General features: G+C 40.0%; 1 protein-coding gene across 1 annotated transcript in view; it reads right to left on the bottom strand.

Annotated features, from left to right (window-relative positions):
* Positions 1–3,127: 3,127 nt before the first annotated feature.
* Positions 3,128–27,670, bottom strand: part of GUCY1B1 (guanylate cyclase 1 soluble subunit beta 1) — a 53,972-nt gene continuing 29,429 nt past the window's right edge. Inside the window, exons 5-14 of the mRNA XM_065903916.1 lie at positions 21,486–21,683; positions 17,314–17,544; positions 16,744–16,860; positions 15,885–16,018; positions 11,960–12,157; positions 8,798–9,035; positions 7,633–7,773; positions 6,093–6,247; positions 5,464–5,590; positions 3,128–4,330 (exon numbers count right to left, since the gene is read on the bottom strand). Of these exons, the coding sequence (XP_065759988.1) occupies positions 4,307–4,330; positions 5,464–5,590; positions 6,093–6,247; positions 7,633–7,773; positions 8,798–9,035; positions 11,960–12,157; positions 15,885–16,018; positions 16,744–16,860; positions 17,314–17,544; positions 21,486–21,683 (1,563 nt within the window). The 3' untranslated portion in view covers positions 3,128–4,306. The remainder of the gene's footprint in view (positions 4,331–5,463; positions 5,591–6,092; positions 6,248–7,632; positions 7,774–8,797; positions 9,036–11,959; positions 12,158–15,884; positions 16,019–16,743; positions 16,861–17,313; positions 17,545–21,485; positions 21,684–27,670) is intronic.

The following is a 27,670-nucleotide window of genomic DNA, read 5'->3' as shown; positions in this document are numbered from 1 at the left end:
TATTGAGTGCAGCATTTTAACAGCATCATCTTTTAGGATTTTAAATAGCTCAGCTGGGATTCCATCCCCTCCACTAGCTTTGTCTGTAGTGATGTTTTCTAAGGCCCATTTGACTTCACACTCCAGGATGTCTGGCTCTAGGTGAGTGGTCACGCTATTGTGGTTATCTGGGTCATTAAGATCTTTTTTTGTATAGTTCTTCCGTGTATTCTTGCCACTTCTTCTCAATATCTTCTGCTTCTGTTAGGTCCATACCATTTCTGTTCTTTATGTCTGCATTAAATATTCCCTTGGTATCTCTAAATTTTTGAAGAGATCTCTAGTGTTTCCCATTCTATTGTTTTCCTCTATTTTTTTGCATTGGTCACTGAGGAAGGCTTTCTTGGCTATGGATTTCTTTTTTAACTGGAGAATGTTTTATAAATTAGTACTAAATGGGCAGTAAATATTATTGATAATAATAAAAACCTCTATACATACCACTCATTGACACTTCTTGTCTTTAATTTTTAAGAGGTTATCTTCTATTCAAAAGGATTTCTGCATGAAATAGAGGTACATTTTCTCCCCTTATATTTAAAAAATCAAAAGTCCAACTCTTTATTAAAGAATTTGAACCTTATTAGGTAAATATTATAGGGCTAGCTTATAATAGAAACATATGCATTAATACAAATACACTAATATGACCTAGTCATTGTGATTTTAGCTTGGAGTCAAGTCTCCAGCAAGTGTTTTCCAGAGAGCTCTTTATTTCTTAGAAATTAGCTTTAAATCCCCCCAGTTGATCTCCTCATTGTTCCTTGAGTATTAAAAAGAGTTCAGTTAAGAATTTGGATTGTTTTTCTGAGAATTCCCCAGAGGTCAGGCCAAAATCACAGCATCCCTGTTCTGGAACTTTTACCAAAGAAATGTTGGAATTTCAGAGCAAGAATCTACTTTAGACATCACCTTGACCAGCTCTTTTCACATATCAGGAATTTTAAAAGTTAGAGAATGTGGCAAGATCACAGGATTAGCCTTGCCATAACTGGATATGGGCTCTCAGCTCTCTGAACAGTGATTTTTGTTTTGGTTTGGTTTTAAAAATCTACCCTATATTATGTCATCTCACCAATATGGTAGAAGGAGCAAGAAGCAATCATTTTAACATGAGCCACATGCAACTTAGCTCACCTAAAATGATTCTGCACGAAATTATAGTTTCTAGAACAAATTGCTTATTTTAACAAATTTTCATACCTTCCTACAGAATTAGCATGAAAACTGTGGGTGAAATTTCTGACCATGATACGTGTGAATAGATTTCAAGCTACACGAATGGTCATAATGGGGTAGAAACAGTTATTTTTATGATATACTTCTGACTGTGGGTAAGGGACGGTGGGAGGGAAAATTTCGAGGTTGCACACAGGAAGTGCCCTTCAGTGCAGAGCCGAGAGGGTGAGCGAGTAGCACTTCCTGTAAGAGACCCTGTGTCCTCACGCCCCCATCCGGCCCTTAGATTCTAAACAGCATCCTCTGCTGCCCTCTGGCGGTTCTGAGAGCCATTAGCGAGGTTGCAAAGGGAAATCTTAGAGGTGAGCCGAGAATTGGTTCCTTTTTCCCCTTGAAGAATCTGCACCCATTTATAACGTGGGGTGTGTTTTCTTCACACACCACAGAGCAATTCTCAGAATCCAGCTGGATGTCCTACACTTCAAGTCAGCTCTGACACCGTCGACCCAAAGATCACATCCAATTCCCTAGGTTAAGGGCTCAGTCTTGCAAGGACACCCCCCACTTCAGAGACCAAAGCAAAGTCACGCTGTCACCTGTGATTCTGACCAATCGGCTATAGGGCCAAAGTTCCCACACTCCCTATTTGGGTTTGATTATTCTGCTAGAGAGAAACAAACTCAGGGAACCATTTTACTAACTAGATGACCGGTTTATCATGAAAGGATGTGATTCAGAAACAGCCTGATGGAAGAGACACAGAACTTCACACCCACCAGCAATTCCCCTTGCCCACCAACCCAAAAGTTCTCCAACCTTTGAGGTTTATGGAGGCTTCATCACAGAGGCCTGGATAGGATTTAAGCTTCAAACCTGCTCCCCTCACAGGGACAGAGGAGCATCATAGATGCGAATAAAATAGAATAATGAATTGGTTCCAAAATACATTTGTCTGTGCTTAGTCCATGGGGTCGCAAAGAGTCAGACACAACTCGGCGACTGAACTGACTGACTGAGTCACTCAGTCGTGTCCAGCTCTTTGTGACCCAATGAACATTAACCCACCAGGCTCCTCTGTCCATGGAATTTTCCAGACAAGAATACTGCAGTAGGTTGCCATTTCCTCCTCTAGGGGATCTTCCTGATCCAGAGATGGAACCCAAGTCTCCTGCATCTCCTGCATTGGCAGGCAAATTCTTTACCATTGGGCCACCTGGTAAGCTCCCCCCAAAAAACATAGACATATATCCTCAATTCAAAGTGAGGAACTCCTACCTTTACATAACTTTTCTTTTTTTTTTTTTTTCTTTTTTTGGTGGTATGCAAGAGGGCTGAACAGAAGGAAACCACAGAGAAGGGATGAACTCATTCAGCTTTAGACAAAACCATCACAAAATCCAGCTGCTTCCTTCCTCCTCCCTCCAACCCCTCTTGGTTCTCACTGTCTAAGTATTCTTTCTGTGTCTTGAATATGTTTTATCAATATGAATTGCAGACTCAGTGGATATGAGTTTGAGCAAACTCCAAGAGATCGGAAGGACAGGGAAGCCTGGTGTGCCGCAGTCCATGGGGTCACAAAGAGTTGGACACGACTGAGTGACTGAACAATAAAATCACTATGAATATCAAATAGGTTAGTTACTTAGATACATGTCTTTCACTCCCAAAATGTGGGGAGCTCTTCAAGAGCTGATGCCACTTCACACATGTCTGTCTGTCCACTCCCCCAGTGCTGGTCTTGCTGTCGTCACTGTGTTAATCCTAAAGAAAAATATCATATAGGAATAGTCTTGAGGAATAGGAGCCACTCAGCTTTACCATAACAGCTGGGAACGGAACCAAAATGAAAGTCTATCAGAGGCAAAATGATAAGACGTATTTCCAAAAATGGCACTAGTTAAAAGACTGGTAAGAGCATTCACATCATTTTTATTGAATCAAAAACCATCTAGAGACAAGTGGAAAAAATAATTTATTACAGGTTCTCTTACACATGAACATGGAACGTTTATACAAGTTATCAACGTGCTGATAGGAAATGCTAAATTTAAAGACAAACATTTTTACATAAAAGTAGTGGTCCTGTATTTTATAAAGATAGATATTAATAAATTATCAGAGATAATGAAGAACAACAGGTGATGATTCCAACAGGAATGCATTCTACGTTGAAATTAAAGTAACTTTTCTCAACATGGCACCCTGGATAGAATCAAGTTCTTGTGAGCTGAGACAAAGGAGCTCATTTCTGGGAAGAAAGGGCCAAGAAGGGCTCTGACCAACCGAAACCCGAGCTGTGCTTCCAGCTTCATCCTTGGATGTAGTTAGAGCCCCTGACATTTACTCCAAACTAATGCAATAGCTCATTGTGAAACAGTGCTGCCTTCACCAACAGCTGCATGGGGTGAATGAGATTTATAATGCAAAGGACAACATTTTAGAGGAACTGTAATTGCCACATGATCTGAATGAATAACCTGATACTTTAACAGCAAAGAAGTATATTCTCTATTTCTCAAGGGAAATTAACATAATTCTAAATAGATACTATTTTTCTTAGCATGATATATTCTTATTTGGGGAGTCTGAAAATAAATTGCATTTTTCCCCTAAAATTCTGAATTAACTCCTTTAGAAAACGATTTCTATAATGATATGCACCAACACGATAAAACCTTTTTATATGTTATAGTCATTAAAATATACACATATATAGAGACACTGATCAGAAGTGGAAAACCATGACATATATACACATGGCTGAATACTGTTCAGTTTCATTTAATTAAATTCACCAAATACTTATTGGGTGCCCACTACTTGAAAACCACCATGCCAGGGGAGGTGTAGTCCATCTGAAGACACGTGAAGCTCACATCAGCCGCACAAAGCCAAACTTCAGATAACATACTAAACCTCAAAAATAATCAAAAGCAGAGCTAAAGTTGAATAATGAACAAGGAAAGAGATACACAGGAGAAAGGCTTGGGGAACCATGAAAAGGACCGAGGCAATCACTGGTCCCGGGCCCAGCATCTGTTAGGGGGAGACGACCTCACCCTGCGGTCTTAACCCCACTGTCCAGGATTCAGTTTTCATCCTGCTCTGTTTCCTGTAAAAAGTGGAGTAAATAGGGGATTCATTTTCAGTGATAAGAAAGCTTGCAGGATTCCTCAAAATATTTTCTTTCTTTTTTTTAAAATAAAATTTGATCTGCATTCATATCTACCACTTTTTTAAGTCATTCCCACCATCAGGTTGGCTGAAACAGAGCCACCCAAATAAAAGGAACAACGCTTCCGGCAAACTAATTTATCAGAAGAACATCAGGAAGCGTGCAAGTGCCAGAAGTAAATTACTTAAAGTGAAAACAGTGAAAAGAAGATAAAGATAAATATTTTACAACTTGGCATTTCATTCCTTTTACGACTTCTATTCTAAAAGCATTTTTAGGGAATGTGCACATCCAGGAAAATACATAAGGTCAAAGAGTCTCTCCCCTCTACAGAACCAGTACATCAACAGGGCATAGAGCACTGGGCTTGTTTCCGATGCAGCCCACTGAGAGAGGGGCAAGGTGGCGGGACCTTGGTGTCGTGGACCACGGTGGGCCACAGGACTCCCGAGCAAACCCCAGTGCTACCGCCCAGCACATGGGTTCTGGCTGGAGTACAGCCACAGCGTGAGCGCGAACCTGTAGCTTCCATGAGCAATTATTTAGATTCTGGACATGCATAAATCACTCTTCTCTCCAGGAGAGACCCACCAGGGACTAGAATGTCCAAAGATCCCCAAACATTCCACGAGGCGATGGCGTGGCCTTAGAAAGGAGGATCTGGAGCACCGTGGTTAGGAAACCACCCTTGAAGACGGTCGTGTCTCAGCCCTGGCCGTGACCACATGGCGACCCAGGGCACTGGGGAGGGGGCCAGGGATGCCCCTCACTGCCCACTCACTTGCGGGGTTCCAGCCAGATGACGGCAGAAGAACCAAAACCCGGGCTTCTCTCTCCAGTGCTTTTGGTTTTAATTTCGTTAGGCGACAAAACCGTCAGCCATCAGGTCTCCCCTAGAAGCTGCATTGTTCTAACCAGCTCACTAATGGGTCAGCGTTTCCGCTGCTGTACTTACAAGTTCATGTAAGCAAGAATTCTTTGCAAATGAAACATATTTTCAGAGATTACGATTTAGCTCCCCATATTCATACCCAGTCTTAAAAAAGGAATTATACTCTGATGAGTCATACCTCTGTTCCTGTATTTTTTCTGGATAGAAACCAAACTTGCATTGGCTCCTTTTTGCCCTTCATGGACACGGGGCCTCTGTGCTCCAAATGGAATTGCGGGTCTGAATTTTCTGGTGTCATGAGACATCTAAAAGGGGACAGGGAACAGGCAGAGAAGCTTGGTGTTATGGTCACACAGAGAACGTAACATACATCAAAGTTATAAACGGAGACAGGAATGACACACAGTAAATTATTTAAAGGTACCTCGAGGCTTTAGTAACAATACCACAGCAGAAATTCCTAAGAGTAGGTAAAATCATTTAAAACTGAAGTAATGACACAATTTTCTCAAATTAAAAATAAATAATCCCAAGACCTTCCCTGATGGTCCAGTGGTTAAGACTCCACACTCCCAATACTGGGACCCCCAGGTTCGATCCCTGGTTGGGGAAATAAGATCCCACAAACCATGGTGTGACCAAAAAAAAGAAAAACACACCAGTTTTTTTTTTTTTTTAATTGAAAAATAATAGTAATCCTAAAAGCAGAGTTGATAGCTGTAAAAGGTAATAAAATCACCCAGGGAATTAAAGCAGCTGCAAAGAGACATTTTTCAAGTCAGTAGATACCTAGATGTGTTCTCTGACCTGTATGTATATTCAGACACATTTATTTTCCCTTTTTCTCCAGTGGTTTCTGTTCGGCTTGTGAGGTTGACAGTGTTTCCAAAAAGACAGTAGCGAGGCATCCTCTGTCCTATGACTCCGGTAACTACCTCCCCTGTGTGGATTCCGATCGTAATCTGCAGAATCAAAGCTCTGGTTCAATACATTCAATAACAGGAAGCATTGCTCACGCTATACTAAAGAACTCAGAGTCATCATATAAAAATCATAAGAATTCTCTAGAACTCCAAACATATTACAGACAAAAACCCTCACAAAATCTGACTTTCAAGAGAAACATTATTTGAAGGTTTCTAAAGTATGAATCTGGCCACTTACATTAGATTTAGGAAAGAGATTTTTAAAAATAAACCAGAAGGGACAGGGGGTTCTTCTCATCCTCATGACTTTCAGCACACGGAATAAAGAAGGTAATTTCAAATAGGTGGACAGATTTCCCATTTCTATGGAAGAATGTAGTATAATAGGTTCAATAAAATATTAGGCTTTGTTCATACAGATGCCAAAAGGCACACGAAACGATGCTCAACATCACTAATTATTAGAGAAATGCAAATCAAAACTACAATGAAGTATCACTTCAAACTGGTCAGAATAGCCATCATTAAAAAGTCTACAAATAACAAATGTTGGAGAGGGTGTGGAGAAAATGGAAGCCTCCTACACTGTTGCTGGGAATATAAGTTGGTGCAGCCCCTATGGAGAACAGTATGGAGGTTCCTTAAAAAACTAAAAATAGAACTGCCACATGATCCAGCAATCCCACTGCGGGGCACACATCCAAAGAAAACTTTAATTCAAAAATACACATGCACCCCAATGTTCACAGAAGCACTGTTTACCATAACCAGGACAGAGAAGCAACTTAAGTGTCCGCTGAGAGATGAATGGATAGGGAAGATGTAGTACATATATACAATACAATATTACTCAGCCATAAGAAGAATGAAATAATGCCATTTGCAGCAACATGGAGGGACCAAGCATGGTAAGTGAAGCAAGTCAGAAAAAGACAAATATCATGAGATACTGTTCATAGGTGGAATCTAAAATTTGACACAGATGAACTTATCCATGAAACAGAAACAGACTCACAGACATAGAGAACAGACCCATGGTTACCAAAGAGGAAAGGGAGTGGAGGAGGGATAAAATAGGAGTTTGGGATTAGCAGATACACACTACTATACATAAAATAGATAAAAAACAAGGACCTACTGCATAGCACAGAAAACTCTACTCAATATCCTGCATGAAACCATAATGGAAAAGAAAATGAAAAAAATGCACACACATATGTATATAACTGAATCATATTGTTGTACAGTAGAAACTAACATAACATTGTAAAATATACTTCAATTAAAAAAACATTACAAATATTTAATCTTTGTTGTCAAGATGCAATTCCTTATGCATAATTAATGACTAGCTGGTCAAGAATATAACTCAGTTGTACAAAAGGCCTACTACCATTAAAATATGTGTTATACCTACTAACCTGAACAGATTCACCATCTACTTGGACCTGGCCAGCAATCTCCATCATATCCAAGGCCAGGTGGCAGATGGACCGTGCGTGGTGGATGCACGGCTCTGGCAGACCGCTCACCGTCATGTACTTGTCCCCGACAGTCTCCACCTGGTCGGGCGCAGACTGGTTAGTACAAACGTGACTGACTCACATGCCACCCTTACACAAAACATGCTTTTCCAATTCCTATCAATAACTTTCAACTTTCCTCCCCTGAATCTCTTAAAATTCTAATATATTTGATTCCAACAAGAAAACTGGTCAGTAATTAAAATGTACACACCAGGCACTTGAAGTCTGATTACAGGCAGGGGACAGAACACAGTATTATTTTTCTTCTAGTAAGTCCTACTTTCTCACCTTAGACATCCTTATAACCCAGTAGAATAATTTATGATCCTATTTCCCCTTAAAATAGTGATGGTTTGATGGGCCAAAGTGCCAACTTCCCTAAGTTCAGTGGTTCATCCTGGTCATTAACCATTTATTTTTATGATGTGCTCACACCATGTTACATTGTTCCTTAGGAAATGACCGTAAAAATAAATAGTCCCTGTGGCACTGTTATGACTCCAGATGCCTAGGGATGGTTTGGTTCACATTCTTGCCTTTACCAAGCAATATTCCACTGACTTCATTTTTCCAATATTATAATTTTTTCTAATTGAAACCATGGGCAGAAATGCCTTATGAAAGTTTATTTCCAGCTGAGGTTATCTAAAAGCAGGTCTGAGTCCCTGGCACCCTTCCTATGCTCCATGACTTCTCTACTGTGCAAATCATTTATACCTTTCAGTAAAAATATCTCTTGCAGAGCACTGAAATGTGAATGCTATGTTTATATTATGTGTGATAAACCACGTGTAAAGATTTATTCACATAAGTGCAAATAAGTTGCTAAACATTTTAACTAGGGAAGCATCTGCTCCATTCATTTGAGTTACAGGGAAGAGACTATTTTAGAACAAGAGGTAATTATTTAAGAAAATGGTAAACAATGAATGCATGAGAGCTGACTGTACCCAGGCTGCAGGGCTACAGTCAGGGACTGTGACTGCTGCACCACTGGAAGACAGAGTCTGAAAATTCAGAGTAATGAACGGCACTGCATTCCGACAGGGCGTGGACTTGCCTTATAAACAAATGGATTTTTCCGGGAGTCCGTCAGAGTGTCAAATCTAGTGTAGAGGTCGTTGAGGAGGTTGACAATCTTCATGGCTCCTTCCCCAGACGCATGCTTGCTGCAGAAGGCGTTGAAGCCCACGATGCCGCTGAAGAGGATGGTCACGTTGTCATATCTCTTCGCAGGCACCGGACGCTTGTGCCTCAGCTCATTGGCCACAGACGGAGGAAGCACGGAATACAGCAACCTGTCCAGAGGGATCAGGACAGAGCCATCATCATGAGAGATGCTGAGAGCTGCTTTAGCGCTTCTACTGCCCACTTTAGAGACTTTGACACCATGAGCATAGTGAAGGCTCTGCTAGGACACTCATCATTAGCTACGTTTATAAATCAAGGTTAGAAAATATAAATAATTGGTTTGTTTTAAACCAATCCAAACCAATTCGAAGTGTTTCAAAATAAGCCAAACAAAACAAACAGACAAAACAAAGGATAGACGCCAGGAAGCTGAAGTTGTTCTACGTGCCCTGTGCTTCAACGCTCCAACTGTGACATTCACGGGATGAAAGAAGTCATTCCCGCACTCAGCTCTGTGGTGTGGTGGTGGTGATGCGGTCACTCAGTCGTGTCTGACTCTTGCAATACTATGGGCTCCCAGGGACACACGTTCACCTCTTGGGGGCAAGCTGTCTGCCTCAACATTTGTCACCTGACATGAAAAGAAACAGATTTCCCCAACAAGGACCTACTGTACAGCACAGGGAACTATACTCAACATTTTGTAATAATCTATAAGGAAAAAGAACCTGAAAAAGAATATATATGGATAAATGAATCATTGGGTTGGACACCCGGAACTAACACAACACTGTCAATCAACTAGACTTCCATAAAAAAAGGAAGGGCAGAAGGAAGAAAGAAAGGAAAACAGATTTTCCTTCCTGCCTCACTTCTCTGTGGAAGAAACTGATAAAGCAGGTAAGAAACTGGTCTGGAGAAGAAAAGATCTCATTCTCATTGACAGTCCTGAGACCAGGCTGATGGCACAAGAAGACACTGGCGTGGGGAGGAGAGGAGCAAGCACCCAGGAGCTGAGGCCTGAGAGTGTCCTGGACTAGACAACCAGAGGAGCAAACGACACCTCCCAGCCTGTTTCTCCCCGAAGCCAGCTGTCACTCGGGGCTAGGTTTAAGAAGCCGAGGTCTCATTTTTCCCCTAGCTTCAGGGGAATTTCTTCAGTCTTTCATTTTCTCTCTCAAACATAGAACATTTTATAAAATGCTTTAAGGCTATTTTGAATATTACATGTGCGCAGTAGCATGACTTTGTTTCAACGAAAATTAGTAGTCAACGTTTATAATTAAATCACTTTGAAAATCAAGTATCAACAAAGAGAGAAACCTAGGTGATTTTCCAATTTAACAGCCAAGCAGGATCCGAGCAGCTCAAACTTAACAAATCCAGACGACTTTGAGCCTCAGTTTTAAGCACTATCTCACAATGTATTATATTTCATGAAGGAAGCTGTTCCACATACTAATAAAATATACAATTTTGAGCTGTTTCTTGAGCAGTAGGAGGGATTTGAGTACCTGCCTCATCCCGTATACTTCTGGAGATTTGAAAAATACCTGGAAAGACTAAGGGGTTAGGGCCTCAAGGAAAGTAAAGTGATCTCCAATAAACTATCATTTTCATCTTCATTATACAGAGTAGGAAAGGTGAAGGAAGAGGCTAAGAACGAAGATAGACATTCACTTGGATTCTCTATCCATCTGTGCTGTTGACAAACAGTTGACATGTTTACCTTGCATCCACCCAAGGGCAACAATACATGTATCAGTACAAGAAAGTCTGATTAGACATCAGACATCACAGGAAGTGATTTTGCTACCAATCTATGGTGTCAAGTAGAGTAAAATAGTCCTACAGGAAGGAAGGTCAGGTCAATTCTCTAAGATTGCTTCCTATTATACAAATGTTAAAAATGAACACATAAGACCCTGGGTAAAATTCTCTTATGGAAGTCAGTGATTTCAAGCTTTTAATTAATATACTTCTACTATATCTCTATTCCTTAAGCAAGGCCAAGTAGTATGCACAATGTGTATTTGTTTAAATAAATTACTTGAAAATGAAATACTATCTTAAATGTCACTTACCCACTATTTCAAAATTTAAAGCACCATTCATGGTTTTGTATAATTTTGTATTTTGATACTTTTGTTCATGAATCAAATTACAGATGTAATCATTGTCATCATAGACGACCTACAGTCTGTCAGATTCATATCTGCCAAATCCTAAAATAATTTGGTGTTCAAGAACTCTTTGAAAATATAATGGCCAAATCTCAGCTCAGTGTTCAGCGTACCCCAGCACCTGGAAGCCCTGGCACAGAGAAGATGCTCGGTACACACTCCTGCGTGAAGAAATGGATGAATGGGCAGTCAGACTTGAAACCCACACTTGAGTTATTCTAATGATTTGCAGAGACATGATTTGTCGTATATTCTTCCAGCTTGGTTTGTAAAATTAGAAGACATATCCCCATTACTATTACGACTGATTTCTTTCTGTGTGCCTGACAGATTTAAGAGACATGGAACAGTTTATTTAGGACTCCATAACTGTGACAGGTTCCACAACTCAGAGCCTTTGTACAGAAAAGAACCCTTGTATGCTATTACTATTTAATCACTAAAGTGATGTTGCCTCGAAGCCTGGATTATATGTAATGTCCCATTTCTGGGCACTTTGCCTCCTAGTAATAAGCATTAAGCTAAAGTATCTTTACTCAGCTCACAGGAAATGTCCTGACAAGGCCCACCTCTGAGTGGCTGCAGGCAAGAAGAAATTAACACATCCTCTCTGGAGGCTGTTGGGAACCAGGAAACGCTTGACTTGAGTCCCTCCCCTTTCAGTTAAAAGAGCCTGAACTCTAACTCGGGCAAGACAGGTCTTTGGGACATGAGTGCACCATCTTCTCCATCTGCTGGTTTTCGTAATGAAGTCTCTATTCCTTGTCCCAACACCCCATCTCTGGATTTACTGGCCTGTGGCAAGTAAATCTGTGCTTGGACCCACTCACAGTCTGGCAGGAGAGCCGCCGAACCCACCATGCAGGAGAGCCCTGCCTGTCATCTGTAACCACAGGTTCCATTCTTACGTGTCCGTCTTTTTCTTTTCATCTTCCAGGGCTCGTAACGTGAGCTGCAGCCTGTCCGTGAGGATTTCCAGCTCCTGGGTCAGCTTGTACTCCTCTCTGAACTGCTCTCCCAGGAGCACGAGGTCCCGGGTGGCATCGTGCAGGGGGATGTCACTCAGGTACAGCCCTCGCCGGGTCAGGTCGTCCAGGTTCATGACACTGTCACAAGGAGAAGGACATACAGTCAGACCCCACGCTCCCATAGCAACACCACCCTGGTTTCCGTCAAGAAGTCTAATCCTGCCACTGTCTACCATTGAAAAGCTCAGGCTGGAGAAAACTCAGATAAAAGCAAGAGGAATATGACTTCATTCTTCTTAACATGTAAACATCTATCAAAGAGAAGTGAACTTGAAATGCAGTTTTGCCAAACTGCATTTTTTTATGCCGTCAGCCTAAATTGAAAGATAATGTGAAAAGTTGCCTTATGAAACCCACTCAGGTTTTTATCTCAAGGCTGTTACTTATTATTACCAGAGGTTTTCCTCACTATAAAGAAATGAAGAAACAGCTTTCTTGGGAATTCCCTTGCGGTCCAGTGGTGAAGATTTCGTCTTCCAGTGCAGGGGGTGTGGGTTTGATCCCTGGTTGGGAAGCTAAGATCCCACATGCTTTGAGGCCAAAAAAACAAAATGTAAAACAGAAGCAATGCTGTAACAAATTCAGCAAAGACTTTAAAAATGGTCCACATCAAAAAAAAAAAAAAAAACTTTAAAAAAAAGTTATCTTTAATCTCTTTTATAAGGATAATAATGCTTCTTCTACAAAACTAGTTGATTGCCATCTTATGGGATCTATGACTCTTGTGACTAGTTGTTTTCTCTTTCAGACATGATGACTGGAGGGTGACACCAGATTTATGACCCATCTTCAACATGAATATCCTGTACTCTTGACTTCTAACATGTATTTTTACATACTACTCTAACTTCCGACTCCACTTTCTTCTGTTACTCTTCTTTTCTTTGGCTAATTTGTTTCATCTATTTATTTTTGCAGATTTTTATGCATCTTTGTGACTTGTCATTTTTAGAAAATGTAATATTTATTGATTCAATGAAGATCTGGTAAACAAAGAGTTGACTGTTTTTAAACAATTTAGCCTTTGGTTAAAATATCTTAAGGTTACATTATTGGTTTTAATTATTTAAATGCCAAATAATTATTTCCAGTCATTCATAATAATAATTTCTCTAAACTGACATAATTGTGCTGTGAATTTACTGAAGAATTTTGGATTAATAAAATGTCTCCCTGAAATATATCCTCAGAAATGTCCATTTAAAAAGCAAAAATGAGCACACCAATAAAGGAAAATAAAACAATCAAAGAGTCTACTGTTGACACATACCCTTGGGGAAAGAAGCCAGATCATCCACCAGTGGTTTCAAGACTGGCCAATTAGTAGAGGAAAAAAATGTCTATAAGCTTAAATTGAAAATGAATCATTAAAATGCTCATATTGAGAGAGAAAATCAAATCATGTCATTGTTCAAAAAACTTATTGTTATTTTAATGAGCTGTGTGCTTAGTCATTCAGTTGTGTCCAACTCTGCAACCCCATGGACTGTATGTAGCCTTCCAGGCTCCTCTCTAGGCAAGAATACTGGAGTGGGTTGCCATGCCCTCTTCCAGGGCATCTTTCCAACCCAGGAATCAAACCCAGGTCTCCTGCATTGGAGGTGGATTCTTTATCAGCTGAGCTACCAGGGAAGCCCCAAACTATCCTATCCTCTTGGAGCTATACATTTTACAAGTCAAAGTGCTTTTAATTGATCTCTGATGGAATGTGAGTACCACACAAGCAGTTCCCATATAAGAAGGCTTCTCAGGTGGCTCAGTGGTAAAGGCTACACCTGCCAATGCAAGAGACTCAAGAGACTCAGGTTCAATCCCTGAGTCAGGAAGATCCCCTGGAGGGGAAAATGGCAACCTACTCAAGAATCCCATGAACAGGGGAACCTGGCAGGCTACAGTCCACAGGGCAGGAAAGAGTCAGACATGACTGAGTGAGCACACACACACACACAGGTCCCATATAATAATGGTGATTATGTTACTATGTATCCTATTCCTGCATACGGTAATTAGCAGGTAGACTCCAAATCTCTACTGTACTTCCAAAGAAGCGGTTGTCTCCATGAACAAGAACTGTCTTTATTTAGAAGCTATCTTTCTACCAATGCTCAACTTGGGAAAAGGCAGAAGGAAAAGACATTTATTGATAGCAGATGCAAATACAGTTTGATCAATGGAGGTTATTAATAAAAATAGGAGCTTATATTCCCTAATTTTGTCCCTCTTATTATCAAAATATATATTCTCAGGGAAAAACCCCATCATTAGTCTTATATAGTCTTTAATACCAGATTTTTACAATAATAATAATTATTATATTATTATATTAATATATCAATAATAATTATTATTGTTAAAATTTTAATAATTTTAAGGAAGGCTGTTACAAAATCCATTAGATTTTTCAGAAATTTTGAAACAATATTTTCAAGTGAAAAGTGATCATTTGGACTTTAAATTTTTAATCAATAGCCCTCCAAAACATGCTTTGTCAACTGTTACTAAATAATATGCACACATTTTGGCTATACAAATTAAAAATGTACAAAATATCACCTAACAACAAGTTTTGTAATTATCTATTTCTACTGTTCTAACATAAACTTAAACACACATTATTTACTCTGAATTCCCATACATCTTTTAGAAAAGTGCTTTGTCAAACTGTAAAAATGCCAGCCTATAGTTGTACTTCCCTCTGATGTTTACTGTGTCACAAAATTCACATAAATTTTAACTTAATACTGTATTGTGCATAGTATATCTCAGTTAAAGTAGAAAAATGTTTTTAACATAAAATAGTTTATATCCAGAAATCATTAGAAAAGTAATTTCTTGGTGCCAAATACACCTGTGTATTTATGCCATCATATTATTAATAAATGCTTTGTAGACTTGTTTTCTCCATGAAGACTCTCTGGAAGGTACAAAACTACAGAATTAGCTAACTTCAGATTACATATCCACTGACCTAAAGGCATAAACACCCAACAGATTGATTACGATGCGGCAAATAAAAGAGAATACATGATTTCTTTTGAGTTATTATATAAGTTCAACAAAACTATCCTTGTTATAAACATCTCTCTATAACAAGGATAGTTTTGTTGAACTTATATAATAACTCAAAAGAAAGCTGTGGTACATATACACCATGGAATATTACTCAGCTGTTAAAAAGAATTCATTTGAATCAGTTCTAATGAGATGGATGAAACTGGAGCCCATTATACAGAGTGAAGTAAGCCAGAAAGATAAAGAACATTACAGTATACTAACACATATATACAGAATTTAGATAGATGGTAGCGATAACCCTATATGCAAAACAGAAAAAGAGACACAGAAGTACAGAACAGACTTTTGAACTCTGGGGGAGAACGTGAGGGTGGGATGTTTTGAAAGAACAGCATGTATATTATCTATGGTGAAACAGACCACCAGCCCAGGTGGGATACATGAGTCAAGTGCTCGGGCCTGGTGGGCTGGGAGGACCCTGAGGAGTCGGGTGGGGAGGGAGGTGGGAGGGGGGATCGGGATGGGGAATACGTGTAACTATATGGCTGATTCGTGTCAATGTATGACAAAACCCACTGAAATGTTGTGAAGTGATTGGCCTCCAACTAATAAAATAATATTTAAAAAAATTAAAATAATAAAATAAAAAAATAAAATCACCAAAACACACACACACACAAAAAAAAATCTAAGTATACTTTGTAAAAGCAACTGAATAAAATGTTATTGAATTTCCTTTTAGCAAAAGATGGGTGCGTATATCCATCATAATTCATCCAAAAGTGATTACCTTGGTGAGCACAGGAAGAGTATGCTGTCTGCTTCAGGCAAGTAGATCATCTGACCCTTGAGCCGTAAGCAGCTGATTTCAGTGCCCGTCAGTTCATCTTCACACTCTGATTTCTCTACATCCAACAGCCCTTCCTGGAAAAGGCAAGACCCAACAGTCAACATGAGCATCCCTCCCAAGAAGGGCACAGGGACCTCATTCCCACCAAACCATAAGGGAGAACAGGGACCCAGGCAGAACAGAAGAGGCCTTCCACCAGAGCCTGCCAGGTAACAGACAGACAGCCTGACATCACTGCAGAAATGCAAACTGAACCCAGAAGACAGGACCTGTGCTACTCTGACATCCTTGCGGAAAGCTTCTGTGACTCTCATTTCTGATTTTCCACAGAGCAGACGGTAAAGAATCCACCTGCAATGTGGGAGACCTGGGTTCGATCCCTGGGTTAGGAAGATCCCCTGGAGAAGGATATGGTGACCCACTCCAGTATTCTCGCCTGAAAAGTCCCATGGACAGAGGAGCCCGGCAGGCGACTGTCCATGGGGTCACAAACAGTTGGACATCACTGAGCAACTAAGCATGACTGGTTCACTCACGTGTGACTGGCCCGTCCAGGCAAGGCATTTTCAAAATTCACTTCTGTTCATTTAATCCATGAATAGAATCCCACTGCTCCTCAGACAACCTCCAATTTAGTGCCATTGCTTTTGAAACAGGACTCCCTTCAGGGTCTGGTTTTGCTCTCTCTACACCTTCTGAATCTCACAGAATGTTTTCATAGCTAATTATCCCTGTGGAACATTTCTAATCTGTAACAGACCTTACTTCCTCACATTGAGTGAAATAACATCTTGATTACCTTGCTTCTCAACACGAAGACTGTATTGATGTGTGAGAGGATTCCATGGAAACTGATGTCAATGTGAGGACGGACCAGGGAGAAGACAGACAGGAGGCTGCAGTTCCCAGGCTGGAGCTAAAATGCAGATGAAAAGGAAGGGGCACTTAATTAGCACTTTGGTGTATTTTAAATTCCTTTCTTTTGCCTAAAAGTGTCAGTGGTTGATTTTGAACATTATTTTCAGACAGCAGACAAACAGTGACTATTTGCTCAATGATGAAAAAATTAAGTGAAAGCTGATCGTTACTGGAAAGTCATTTTCTCATGAAAACAAGTCCACTATTCCTGCAAAATTCTCCCATTGCTCTTGTGATTAAAAAAGGAAAAAAAAAAAAAAGCAGCTGTCCTAGGCCAAGTTGCAGGATGCTCAAACATACTGAGTTTACGGTTACAGGACTTCTGTGATGTACCAAGTGCTCCATGTTCCCTGACAGACAAACAAAGGTTAAGTGAACGAGTGGCCACGTGAAACAGTAGCATTTCTGTGGCCTTTCATCTCAGGCTCCCAGGGAATGTAATGTCCTTTACCTGGGGAAGGACTCTGTAGATGGCGTTGCCACACTGAGTGACCACAAGATCCCTGTCGAATATGATGTGAAAGGGAAAGGCTTTGCAGAACGTATACGGGCTGATGCGTGATTCCTGGGTACCGTTTTCTTCAAATCTGTCAAGATCTTCATAAAAATCCTCTTCTTTTGACTCTTTTTCTTCAATCAAAAATTGAGTATGATCACATTCTTCATTTCTTTGTTGAATAACCTGGATGCCAAAGAGGTAAATGGTGTTAACCGTCTGGCATTTCCATTTGGTTACAATATTTAAACACCTAAGAAATTGATCATGAGAACCACATTTAGAAGGTTAATTTTAAAAATTTAAAATATGCAAATATTATATATGCCTAATATAGAAAACTATTTTTGGATACTGATTCAGGAAATTTGAAGACAATAATTATTCACAGTAAAACTGCAAATCTGGAATGAGTCCCCTAGTGGTCCATGCAGCCTCTTTGGTAGAATCTGGAGCAAAGCACCCCCGTCCCCATAGGCTCAGCGTCCCCTCAAGCCAGGCACACATGTACGGTAAACGACCTACACATCAGACAGAGCAGTACTGTTTAATATGATAAAAAAATGCTGTGTAGAAACAGAGGAAAATTAAATGACAGAAGCACATATCTTAAAATATATGTGATGTCTTTTTTATCTATCAACTGGCAAGTATATAAAACTGCAGTGCCATATTAGGTAGGAACAGAAACAAAGAACAAAAACAAAGGAACAGAAACAAACATTTCATACACCACTAATGGAAGGGTATTTTGATTAATATTTCTGAAGGATAGATTGACAATATGCATTAAAATCCCCCTCCCCAAATTATATTCTTTGATTTAATTCCAAATCTAGAAGCTTACTCTATGGGAGTAATCCTGATTATGAGCGAAACTCTCTAATTTAAAAAATAACTACATTTCTAAATATTATTCACAAGCATGCTTAAGGTATAAAAAAGATTTTTTCTTTTGAGTTTAAGAAACTGCAACCAACATGTCCTCTTAAAAAGGAAAAAACATATCTCGAGTTGCAGCCAGATCAAAATGGAAGGCAGTTGGGAGAGTATTTCTTCAGTTGCAGCTAAATAAGGGCAAAGCACGGCTCTTTTCCCCCTTTTTCCTTAGTTCACTGCACCAAACTCTGACACTGAGGAACAAATAGCAATTAATATGGACTCTTGTATATATATTCCCACATATTGTTTCATGGTGAAATCAGGGTAGTACTATTAAAACTTCCACACCAGTCTACACTGGTTAAAGATCAGTATTCTCATTTACAATGGGAAAATTTTGCCCCAAGAAAACTCATTCCCTAAAGTCTCCAAAGCAACACAAAGCAACCTAAAAATTTTGATGGTTTGCTCTTTCCATTTCAGCTAGAAAAACTGAATTATATGCAAGCCAAGTTTACGAATTCCTCAATTCTACCCTTTTGCTTTGCTTAAATCTGCAAAATAGCTTTCCTGATTATATTTGAACCTATCCTTCATTTATCACTTCATGACATGGTCTACTATTTCTTAAGTAGTTAAATTATCTGGTAGCTCCAGACTTATGAGACTTACAAATTTAAGCATACCTCAGGATGGTGGATGAACCTAGAACCTATTATACCGAGTGAAGTGAGTCAGAAAGAGAAAGATAAATACCATATTCTAACACGTATATACGGAATTTAGAAAAATAGTACTGAAGAATTTATTTACAGGGCAACAATGGAGAAACAGACATAGAAAATAGACTTATGGACATGGGGAGAGGGGAAGAGAGGGTGAGATGTATAGACAGAGTAACATGGAAACTTTCATTACCATATGTAAAATAATAGCCAACAGGAATTTGCTGTATGGCTCAGGAAACTCAAACAGGGACTCTGTATCAACCTAGAGGGGTGGGGTGGGGAGGGAGATGGGAGGGAGTTTCAAAAGGGAGGGGATGTATGTATACCTATGGCTGATTCATGTTGAGATTTGACAGAAAACAGCAAAATTTTGTAAAGCAATTATCCTTCCATAAAAAATAAGTTAATTAAAAAAAGAATACCTCAGGAAATTAAAACACTGCCCTTGAAAAAACTAAATACACCAAATATAAATATCCAATACAAATATTTTAGACATCTATTTTGGAGTACTTGAATCAAAGAACAGCCCATATTATATAAAGTGTCTATAAGTGATTACTACAACTAACTAAAAACCTGAATTGTATTACTGAATTGTGTTACTGCTATCAATCTCCCAAGAAAAGACTCTAATCACCATGGCAATTGCAGTTTCCAAGTGTGCCCCAGTTAATGTTTCTTTCCTGAAGTTTCTATGTACCTGCTTCTTGCTCGGCTTGGCTAAGGAATTAACAAACCAAGAGCAGACCAGTGTTTACAACCCCCTTGACACAGGCTCCCTCACTCGAGATGAGGTGTTAGTTTGGTGTTAGAATCCAAAGTTGGAAATGAAAGGCATATTGAATTTTAACTGATTTCCAGTGAGATTCCTAATCATGGATGAATTTCAATCCTTTACCTAAGTTTTTAATTTTTAAATGTCTCTGGATTTGATAACATCATGTTCCATGTTTCCCACTTTCTAGTAGTAGAAAAACAAAGAATGCACCTGGGGAATCATGTCAGAACTAACAGAAACTCCAGAAAAGAAAAAAAAAACAAACTGATATGTAATGCAATGTTACTAGATTAAATAAGCAGGATGCTTTCCTAATATAATCAACCAAAATGCTATAAGTTTTATTTGTATAATACTATACTTAAAGTTTGGGCTTCCCACATATGTTAGAATGTAACTGTATATGTGAGAAAGCACACTGCCTATTAGATTTTTCATAAAGAAAGAATGACAGTTAAAAAAAAAAGGTAAGAAGCTAGAAGAAAGTAGCTGGATTTACTGCATAATGTACAACAGTCAGTATTATCTTGAACTAATGTACACACGTCTATGAAAATACTGTAGAGTAAGCGTAGGAAGGATGGCTAGGATTCCAGGAGGTCCTTTTGTGAACAAACACAACCAGAGCAGAGGCTTTAAATTGTCAAAGTGTGATGGGGAGCCTTTACCAAGTAAAAGTCAAGAGAAAGTTAAGAATCAGTCTCAGTGATTTATTCATGCCACTTCTTGCCATCATTCTGAAACTGTCAGACTGTTCAGAAAGTGAACCTGAAGCCTCTATAGGAGATGGAGTCGCATTTGTGCTCTGGTGAGACCACCTCTGCAGGAGAACATGACATTTCTCTAAAAAGCAAAAGGCTTGTAGGTTTTGCCTTTTTACTTTCTTTTTATGTTTAAAGTTGCACTTGTTCACCTACCAGTGTTTATAAAATCCTATATTTGGGATGTTTTTTCTATAATAAAATGTTATCATTTGTGAAAAAACTCAACAGTAATAGGGCACCCCTCCCCCCACTTTTGTCAAATTTAGGGCCACTAAAAAATGGCTCTTGTGTTTAAATATGAAGACACACAAAACACAGCTGCCTGGGAGCAGCTCTCTGGGTCAGAAATATGGAAAAACAATGGTTCCTTTTACTGCACAGTTATTGTATCAATACCTTAAAATCATCACTCAAAACAGTGGGTATCATCAATAACAAAGCAAGTATGAAAAAAGAAAAAAAAAAAAAAGCAAGTATGAGACCAGGCTTTTACAAAACAGTCTAATTTTTTTTTTAAAAAAAGCAAAACTTTTGGCTCACAAAACGAGATATTCTAACCACATTTCAGGGATGGATCCCCGAAAAAAAAATCCACAAAGAAGCCATGAACAGTGAAATAATACTTCATATTATTTTAGAATGTGTCCATGTGTTTTTGTATTTTGAAGGCCACGGCTAAGCCAGTCACAGATTCTCCTGCTTCCCAGTAAGTAAGACTCCCAGGAAATGCAAATTAAATTTCCCATTGCCTTAAGCAATGTATGAATGGAAAGAAAAATCTGCTCCCACAAGGAAAACGCTCCTGTATAATGCATTCCAAGGCCAAGCACAGAAGATCGCCAGTGCCACCACTGTTACGGCCGACCTATACCTCTGCTGAGGTCCACTAACAGCGATATCCAAGGGTAAACCGGGAGCCTTTCTAACGTTCCATGTCACCCGCGTTCAGAGGAGCCCGTTACTGCCCATTACCTTCATGTCTATCTCGGTGCCATGTATCTGCTGAGCTACTGTCTTGATGATTCCAATGACAATATCCTGCAGCCCTTCTCTCTCTGAGTAGTAGTGCAGGATGAGTCCTTTGCCCTTCTCCGCATCAGTGCACCGGAAGGAAGGTGCCCGCATGCCTGGGTAGATGGTAGCAAGGTGGTCATGCAGAGCATCAAGGTTCTGCGGGAAAGAGGAAACGGTGATGAGTAAATCCTGCTTCTGCGCAGCAGTCACTTTCAGGAGAGCAGGCTGAGAAAGCAGACTCAGAGCTGAGTCTGGGGGGCAGACAGACGGGTCACATGAATGCTCCCAGGGCACACCCTTCCCTGGATGCATCCTGATAAGGCCAGAACCCAGAGAGCCTGAAACTAAGGTAATGCAATTAAGAAAAGCATCTGTGTGAATGAATGAAGAAGGTGGGATACATACGTATAATGGAATATACTCAGCCTTTGTAGCAACATGGACAGACATAGAGATGGTCACACTAACTGAAGGAAGATAGAAAGACAAATATACGATTTCACTTAAATGTGGATGGAATCCAATCTGTGTCACAAACTAATTTAACTATGAAACAAAAACAGACATAGAGACATAGAGAACAGACCTAGAGAACAGATTCGTGGTTAACAAGGGGGAAGTGAGTGGGGGAGAGATGAATTGGGAATTTGGGATTAGCAGATGCAAATTATTATATACAGAATGGATAACCAACAAAGTCCTACTATATAATAGCACAGGGAACTATGTTCAATATCCTGTGATAAACCATAATGAAAAAGAATATATATATATGTATAACAGAATCACTTTACTGTACAGCAGAAATTAACACATTGCAAATCAACTATACTTCAGTAAAGTAGATTTTAAAAAAGGAAAAACATCTTGATTGTTACAGTAGAAATATTTTAAGGAAGGGTAAACAAACAAGGGGGATATAAAAGGATGCCTGAAGCAGAAAAAAGAAACACAGTTATGAGCTAAAGCAAAGATATGCATATTTGGGCCCAGGAGTTTGGGCAGCTGTATATTTATGTTATGACAAATAGTATGTAATTCCCAAAGTTATCACATATTACCATTTGTTTCCCTAACAATACTAAACCTTAACTATTAATTCAAAAAACTATATCAGAATTATAAGCATATGAAAATGTTAGTATATTTCTTTTGTGAAATATTTTGGTAATTAAAATCACTTTGGAAATTAAATCAATCTGCTCAAACTACTGCACAATTGCACTCATCTCACATGCTAGTAAAGTAATGCTCAAAATTCTCCAAGCCAGGCTTCAGCAATACGTGAACTGAGAACTTCCAGATGTTCAAGCTGGTTTTAGAAAAGGCAGGGGAACCAGAGATCAAATTGACAACATCCACTGGATCATCAAAAAAGCAAGAGAGTTTCAGAAAAACATCTATTTCTGCTTTATTGACCACGCTAAAGCCTTCGACTGTGTGGACCACAATAAACTGTGGAAAATTCTGAAAGAGATGGGAATACCAGACCACCTGACCTGCCTCTTGAGAAACCTGTATGCAGGTCAGGAAGCAACAGTTAGAACTGGACATGGAACAACAGACTGGTTCCAAATAGGAAAAGGAGTATGTCAAGGCTGTATATTGTCACCCTGCTTATTTAACTTATATGCAGAGTGCATCATGAGAAACGCTGGGCTGGAAGAAGCACAAGCTGGAATCAAGATTGCTGGGAGAAATATCAATAACCTCAGATATGCAGATGACACCACACTTATGGCAGAGAATGAAGAGGAACTGAAAAGCCTCTTGATGAAAGTGAAAGAGGAGAGTGAAAAAGTTGGCTTAAAGCTTAACATTCAGAAAACAAAGATCTTTGCTGCTTGGAAGGAAAGTATGACCAACCTAGATAGCATATTAAAAAGCAGAGACATTACTTTGCCAACAAAGGTCTGCCTGGTCAAGGCTATGGTTTTTCCAGTGGTCATGTATGGATGTGAGAGTTGGACTGTGAAGAAAGCTGAGTGCCGCAGAATTGATGCTTTTGAACTATGGTGTTGGAGAAGACTCTTGAGAGTCCCTTGGACTGCAAGGGGATCCAACCAGTCCATCCTAAAGGAGACCAGTCCTGGGTGTTCATTGGAAGGACTGATGCTGAAGCTGAAACTCCAATACTTTGGCCACCTCATATGAAGAGTTGACTCATTGGAAAAGACCCTGATGCTGGGAGGGATTGGGGGCAGGAGGAGAAGGGGACGACAGAGGATGAGATGGCTGGATGGCATCACCGACTCAATGGGCATGAGTTTGAGTAAACTCTGGGAGTTGGTGATGGACAGGGAGGCCTGGCGTGCTGCAATTCATGGGGTCGTAAAGAGTCTGACATGACTGAGCAACTGAACTGAACTGAATTTCTTCAGAGTTTCCAATCAAGGTACAGCCTCACAGTGAACCTGTGAAATTGAACCTTTCGGAACTGAAGTCTTGGAAAACTAATAAATTTGCAAATAAATATTTTCTGTTCTTATAGCTTTGTGATTAATTCAGAACATACCAAATTCCCACTATCTAGTATCACCCTCTAATATTAAAAAAAAAAAAAAAAAAACAGATTTGTTTAAAGATCACCAGAAGAAATGATGCAAACTATACCTTTGACTTGGCTTTTCAGCACATTCATAACTTCTTTGTGTATTTGTGTGTGCTACACATACATAGCACACACACACACACACACAGTGCAGTACAGTGTTGGAGTCATGGGGAAAGTCGCTTTAGAATCAAGCAGACTTGGATTTAAATCATGCCACTGTCATCTCAGTCGCCATGTACAGATGTGAGTGTTGAACCATAAAGAAGGCCTAGAGCCAAAGAATTGATGCTTTTGAACTTTGGTACTGGAGAAGACTCTTGAGATTCCCTTGGACTGCAAGGAGATCAAACCAGTCAATCCTAAAGGAAATCAACCCTGAGCATTTCTTGGAAGGACTGATGCTGAAGCTGAAGCTCCAATACTTCAGCCACCTGATGCGAAGAGCTGACTCACTGGAAAAGACCCCAGTGCTGGGAAAGATTGAGGGCAGGAGGAGAAGGAGGCAACAGAGGTTGAGATGGTTGGGTGGCATCATCCAATCAATGGAGATGAGTTTGAGCAAACTCTGGGAGACAGTGAAGGACAGGGAAGCCTGGCGTGCTACAGTCCACTGAGTCAGAGTTGGACGCGACTAAGCGACTGAACAAGTGTCATCTCATGATAATGTGACCAATTTACCCAACTCTAAGACTTGATTTTCTCTGATAAAATAGAAATAACTAAAATGATGTATATAAAACATTAGCACACCCAGGTGTAGTAGGCAAAATAATATTGGCCCAAAGATTTCCAGATCTAGTCTCTTTGAATACGTTACCTCATGTGGCAAAGTGGGGTTGGGAAGTTGGGAAGATTATCCTGGATTACCAGGGTGGACCCAGCCTAATTCCATGAGTGACTGAGTCTTAGATGCCAAGAATGTTTCCTGGTTACAAGGAGGGATGAAAGCTGAGAAGGAAGCAGGATTTGAGATGCAGGATACCCTGTGCAGGGCCTTGGGGGTGGTGCTCTGGGGCCCTACTCAGCCCCCAGTGACAGCCAGTAAGAAAACTGGTCCACGGGTCTATATATGGTTACATGGTGCCGAATTCTGCCAACACCTGAATAAGCAAGGAAATGCCACCCCACCTCCCAGTCCTTCTGGTATCTACATTACAATCCAGGGAGACCCCTTTTAGACTCTCAACCTAGGAAACTATAGGATAATAAATCTGTGTTCCTTTAAGCACTTAGGCATGTGGTAATTTGTTACTGTAACAACAAAAAAACTACTTCACCAATCAAATTGTAATCTGTCAACAACCGGTGGTTATTGCTAAAGAGAACGGGAAAAGCAAATGATCTCAGAATACCAAAGGCCTCGGGAGCACATCTGATACCCCAAAAGACTCCTCTCACCTCTGAAGGGGGCCAGTTCAGAGGGGAATATGGGGACAGGATTCTGTTCTGGAGTCTTTTTGACAGAAGGCAGCAGGCTAGACCTGCACTCAGAGTTCCCCCTCCCCCAAGTTACAGCTTGAAAATGGTTTTTCAACAAGAAATAAAATATCAAATTTTCAGATTTTCTCTTAAAAAGATGGAATAATTTTAAAATGAAAAGGCATTTAAAACTAAGATTAAACGCCAGAAATAAAGATAAAGAACATGTTTGGGAAAAATAATATCATTTCATATATATTTCACACATAAGTATTACTCAGTATGCAGAGATTTCAGACTCATATTTAAATGGTTTGTAAATTTCATAATAAGAGTTGATTTCAGTAAGAAATGTGATACTTAATTTAAGTACAATTTTGCAATAAAGATTTGTTATGGTGTTCTTGGGGATGTATCCCTGGTGGCACAACTGGTAAAGAACCTGCCTGCCAATGCAGGAGACATAAGAGACTCAGGTTCGATCCCTGGGGGGTTAGATCCCCTGGAGGAGGGGCATGGCAACCCACTGCAGTGTTCTTGCCTGGAGAATCCCATGGACAGAGGAGCCTGGTGGGCTACAGTCCATAGGTCACAAAGAGTCAGATGCAACTGCAGTGACTTAGCATGCACACATGCATGGTGTTCTTGGGGTATAAAAAGGAGCACATCTGAAAAGGAGGTGCTGGAGATGGGCTCAAATGAAGGATGGTTTGCATTCAAAACATCTCAAGGGGGTCAGTTTAGGGAAACAGGATCCAGTAAGGCATCAGAAAGGAGGTGGAGCGAGTGTGGAACAAGGTGACTCCATCAGGGCACTGCAGCCTGGCCCCCGCCACGTGCTCATGCCATCTACTCGCTGTATGTGCATTGTACGTGCACCACACGCCCACTGTATAAAGCATGTGCACGCATGTCTCGCAGGGTGTGCGGTGCAGGCGGGGGCAGGGTACAGAGCTGGATCAGATCCGCACGATACAGACCTTGACTGTAAGCAGTTCATGGTTTAAATCACCCAACAATGTTCAGAGTGGCTTTGGGTGCATGAAAGGGAGCAACACCTCAGAATGAAGCCGGGGCCAAAGACGCAGAGCATAGGTGAGAGCTGAGGCCTCAGAGACTGGCATTCTGACTCAGATAAACATCTTGTCTCCTCAACTGGTGACCCTGGTTTCTTTTTGAAATGCATTCATGCTTAGTGCTAAGCTCTTGTTTTCTTCTCTCAATTTACACCTCTTCTAATTAAGCCAGGCCAATTCTTAACTCAAATAGCAAGTGGTCCTGACTCCTCCAGAGGCTGCCGTTGCCATGGGAAAGGAACTCCACGTGGCAGGCGCTGAGGATGGTCAGTTTACAGAAGCCTCAAGCCACTTAGTAAGTAACACGGCGGGTTTTCCTATGACAAGTTCTTCCCCTGGGAATCCTTTCCTGGGAAGGGAAGACGTGAGGCCTGCTCTTCATAACCCTGCCAGACCCCTCACCGCTCTGCTGATGCTGCAGAAAATGCTGTCAGAGAAAATCTGGTGAGAAAGGAAATCACCAGAAGGGTTTTATACATATCTCTGTTTCCCACAAAGTCAAAATTCAGTTTGTTGCTGCTAAATTAAGCTGTTGTTCTTGTTCCTTAAGAAATTTCCTAATGTAGTCAGGCCCAGGTACTGGACTGTGACTCATTTTACAGAAAAAAAATTTTAATGAGTCAAACACTAACTTGAAATATACATTTTAATTCTTTTCTACTTTTTCTTCTATGAAATATTCAAATACAGTGTATCTTAGGTCAGTATGCCCATATCATTTTCACACTTATCTATTTTCATCTTCTGTCATATACTATGTGCACATTTATATGTGCAGCTAAGCAGATGGCAGGAGGTGGTAACCATGGTACCATTTACTTTCTCTGCATCACTGATGCTAAAGAAAGTGAGAGATGGGTCAGAACAGCCCAGAACACAGGTCAGGAGTCATGTAGGGACAGGCACTGCTCCCTAAATGTGGAGCCATTTTAATTTAAATAATTTAATTACATAAAGCCTTTTTAATTTAACATTTACTTTAAATAAAGTTATTGATGGTACTGAGGTATCAATAATAAAACATTGCTTAAATTTATCAATTCAAAGCAAGTGGGAAACCAAAACGCACGAAGTCAAATGTTAATCTTTTAAGT

Source organism: Muntiacus reevesi, chromosome 13 (assembly GCF_963930625.1).
Source record: "Muntiacus reevesi chromosome 13, mMunRee1.1, whole genome shotgun sequence".
NCBI classification, from domain to species: domain Eukaryota; kingdom Metazoa; phylum Chordata; class Mammalia; order Artiodactyla; family Cervidae; genus Muntiacus; species Muntiacus reevesi.
The sequence above is the reverse complement of the archived record's forward strand: the minus strand, read 5'-3'. Positions and strand labels throughout refer to the sequence as shown.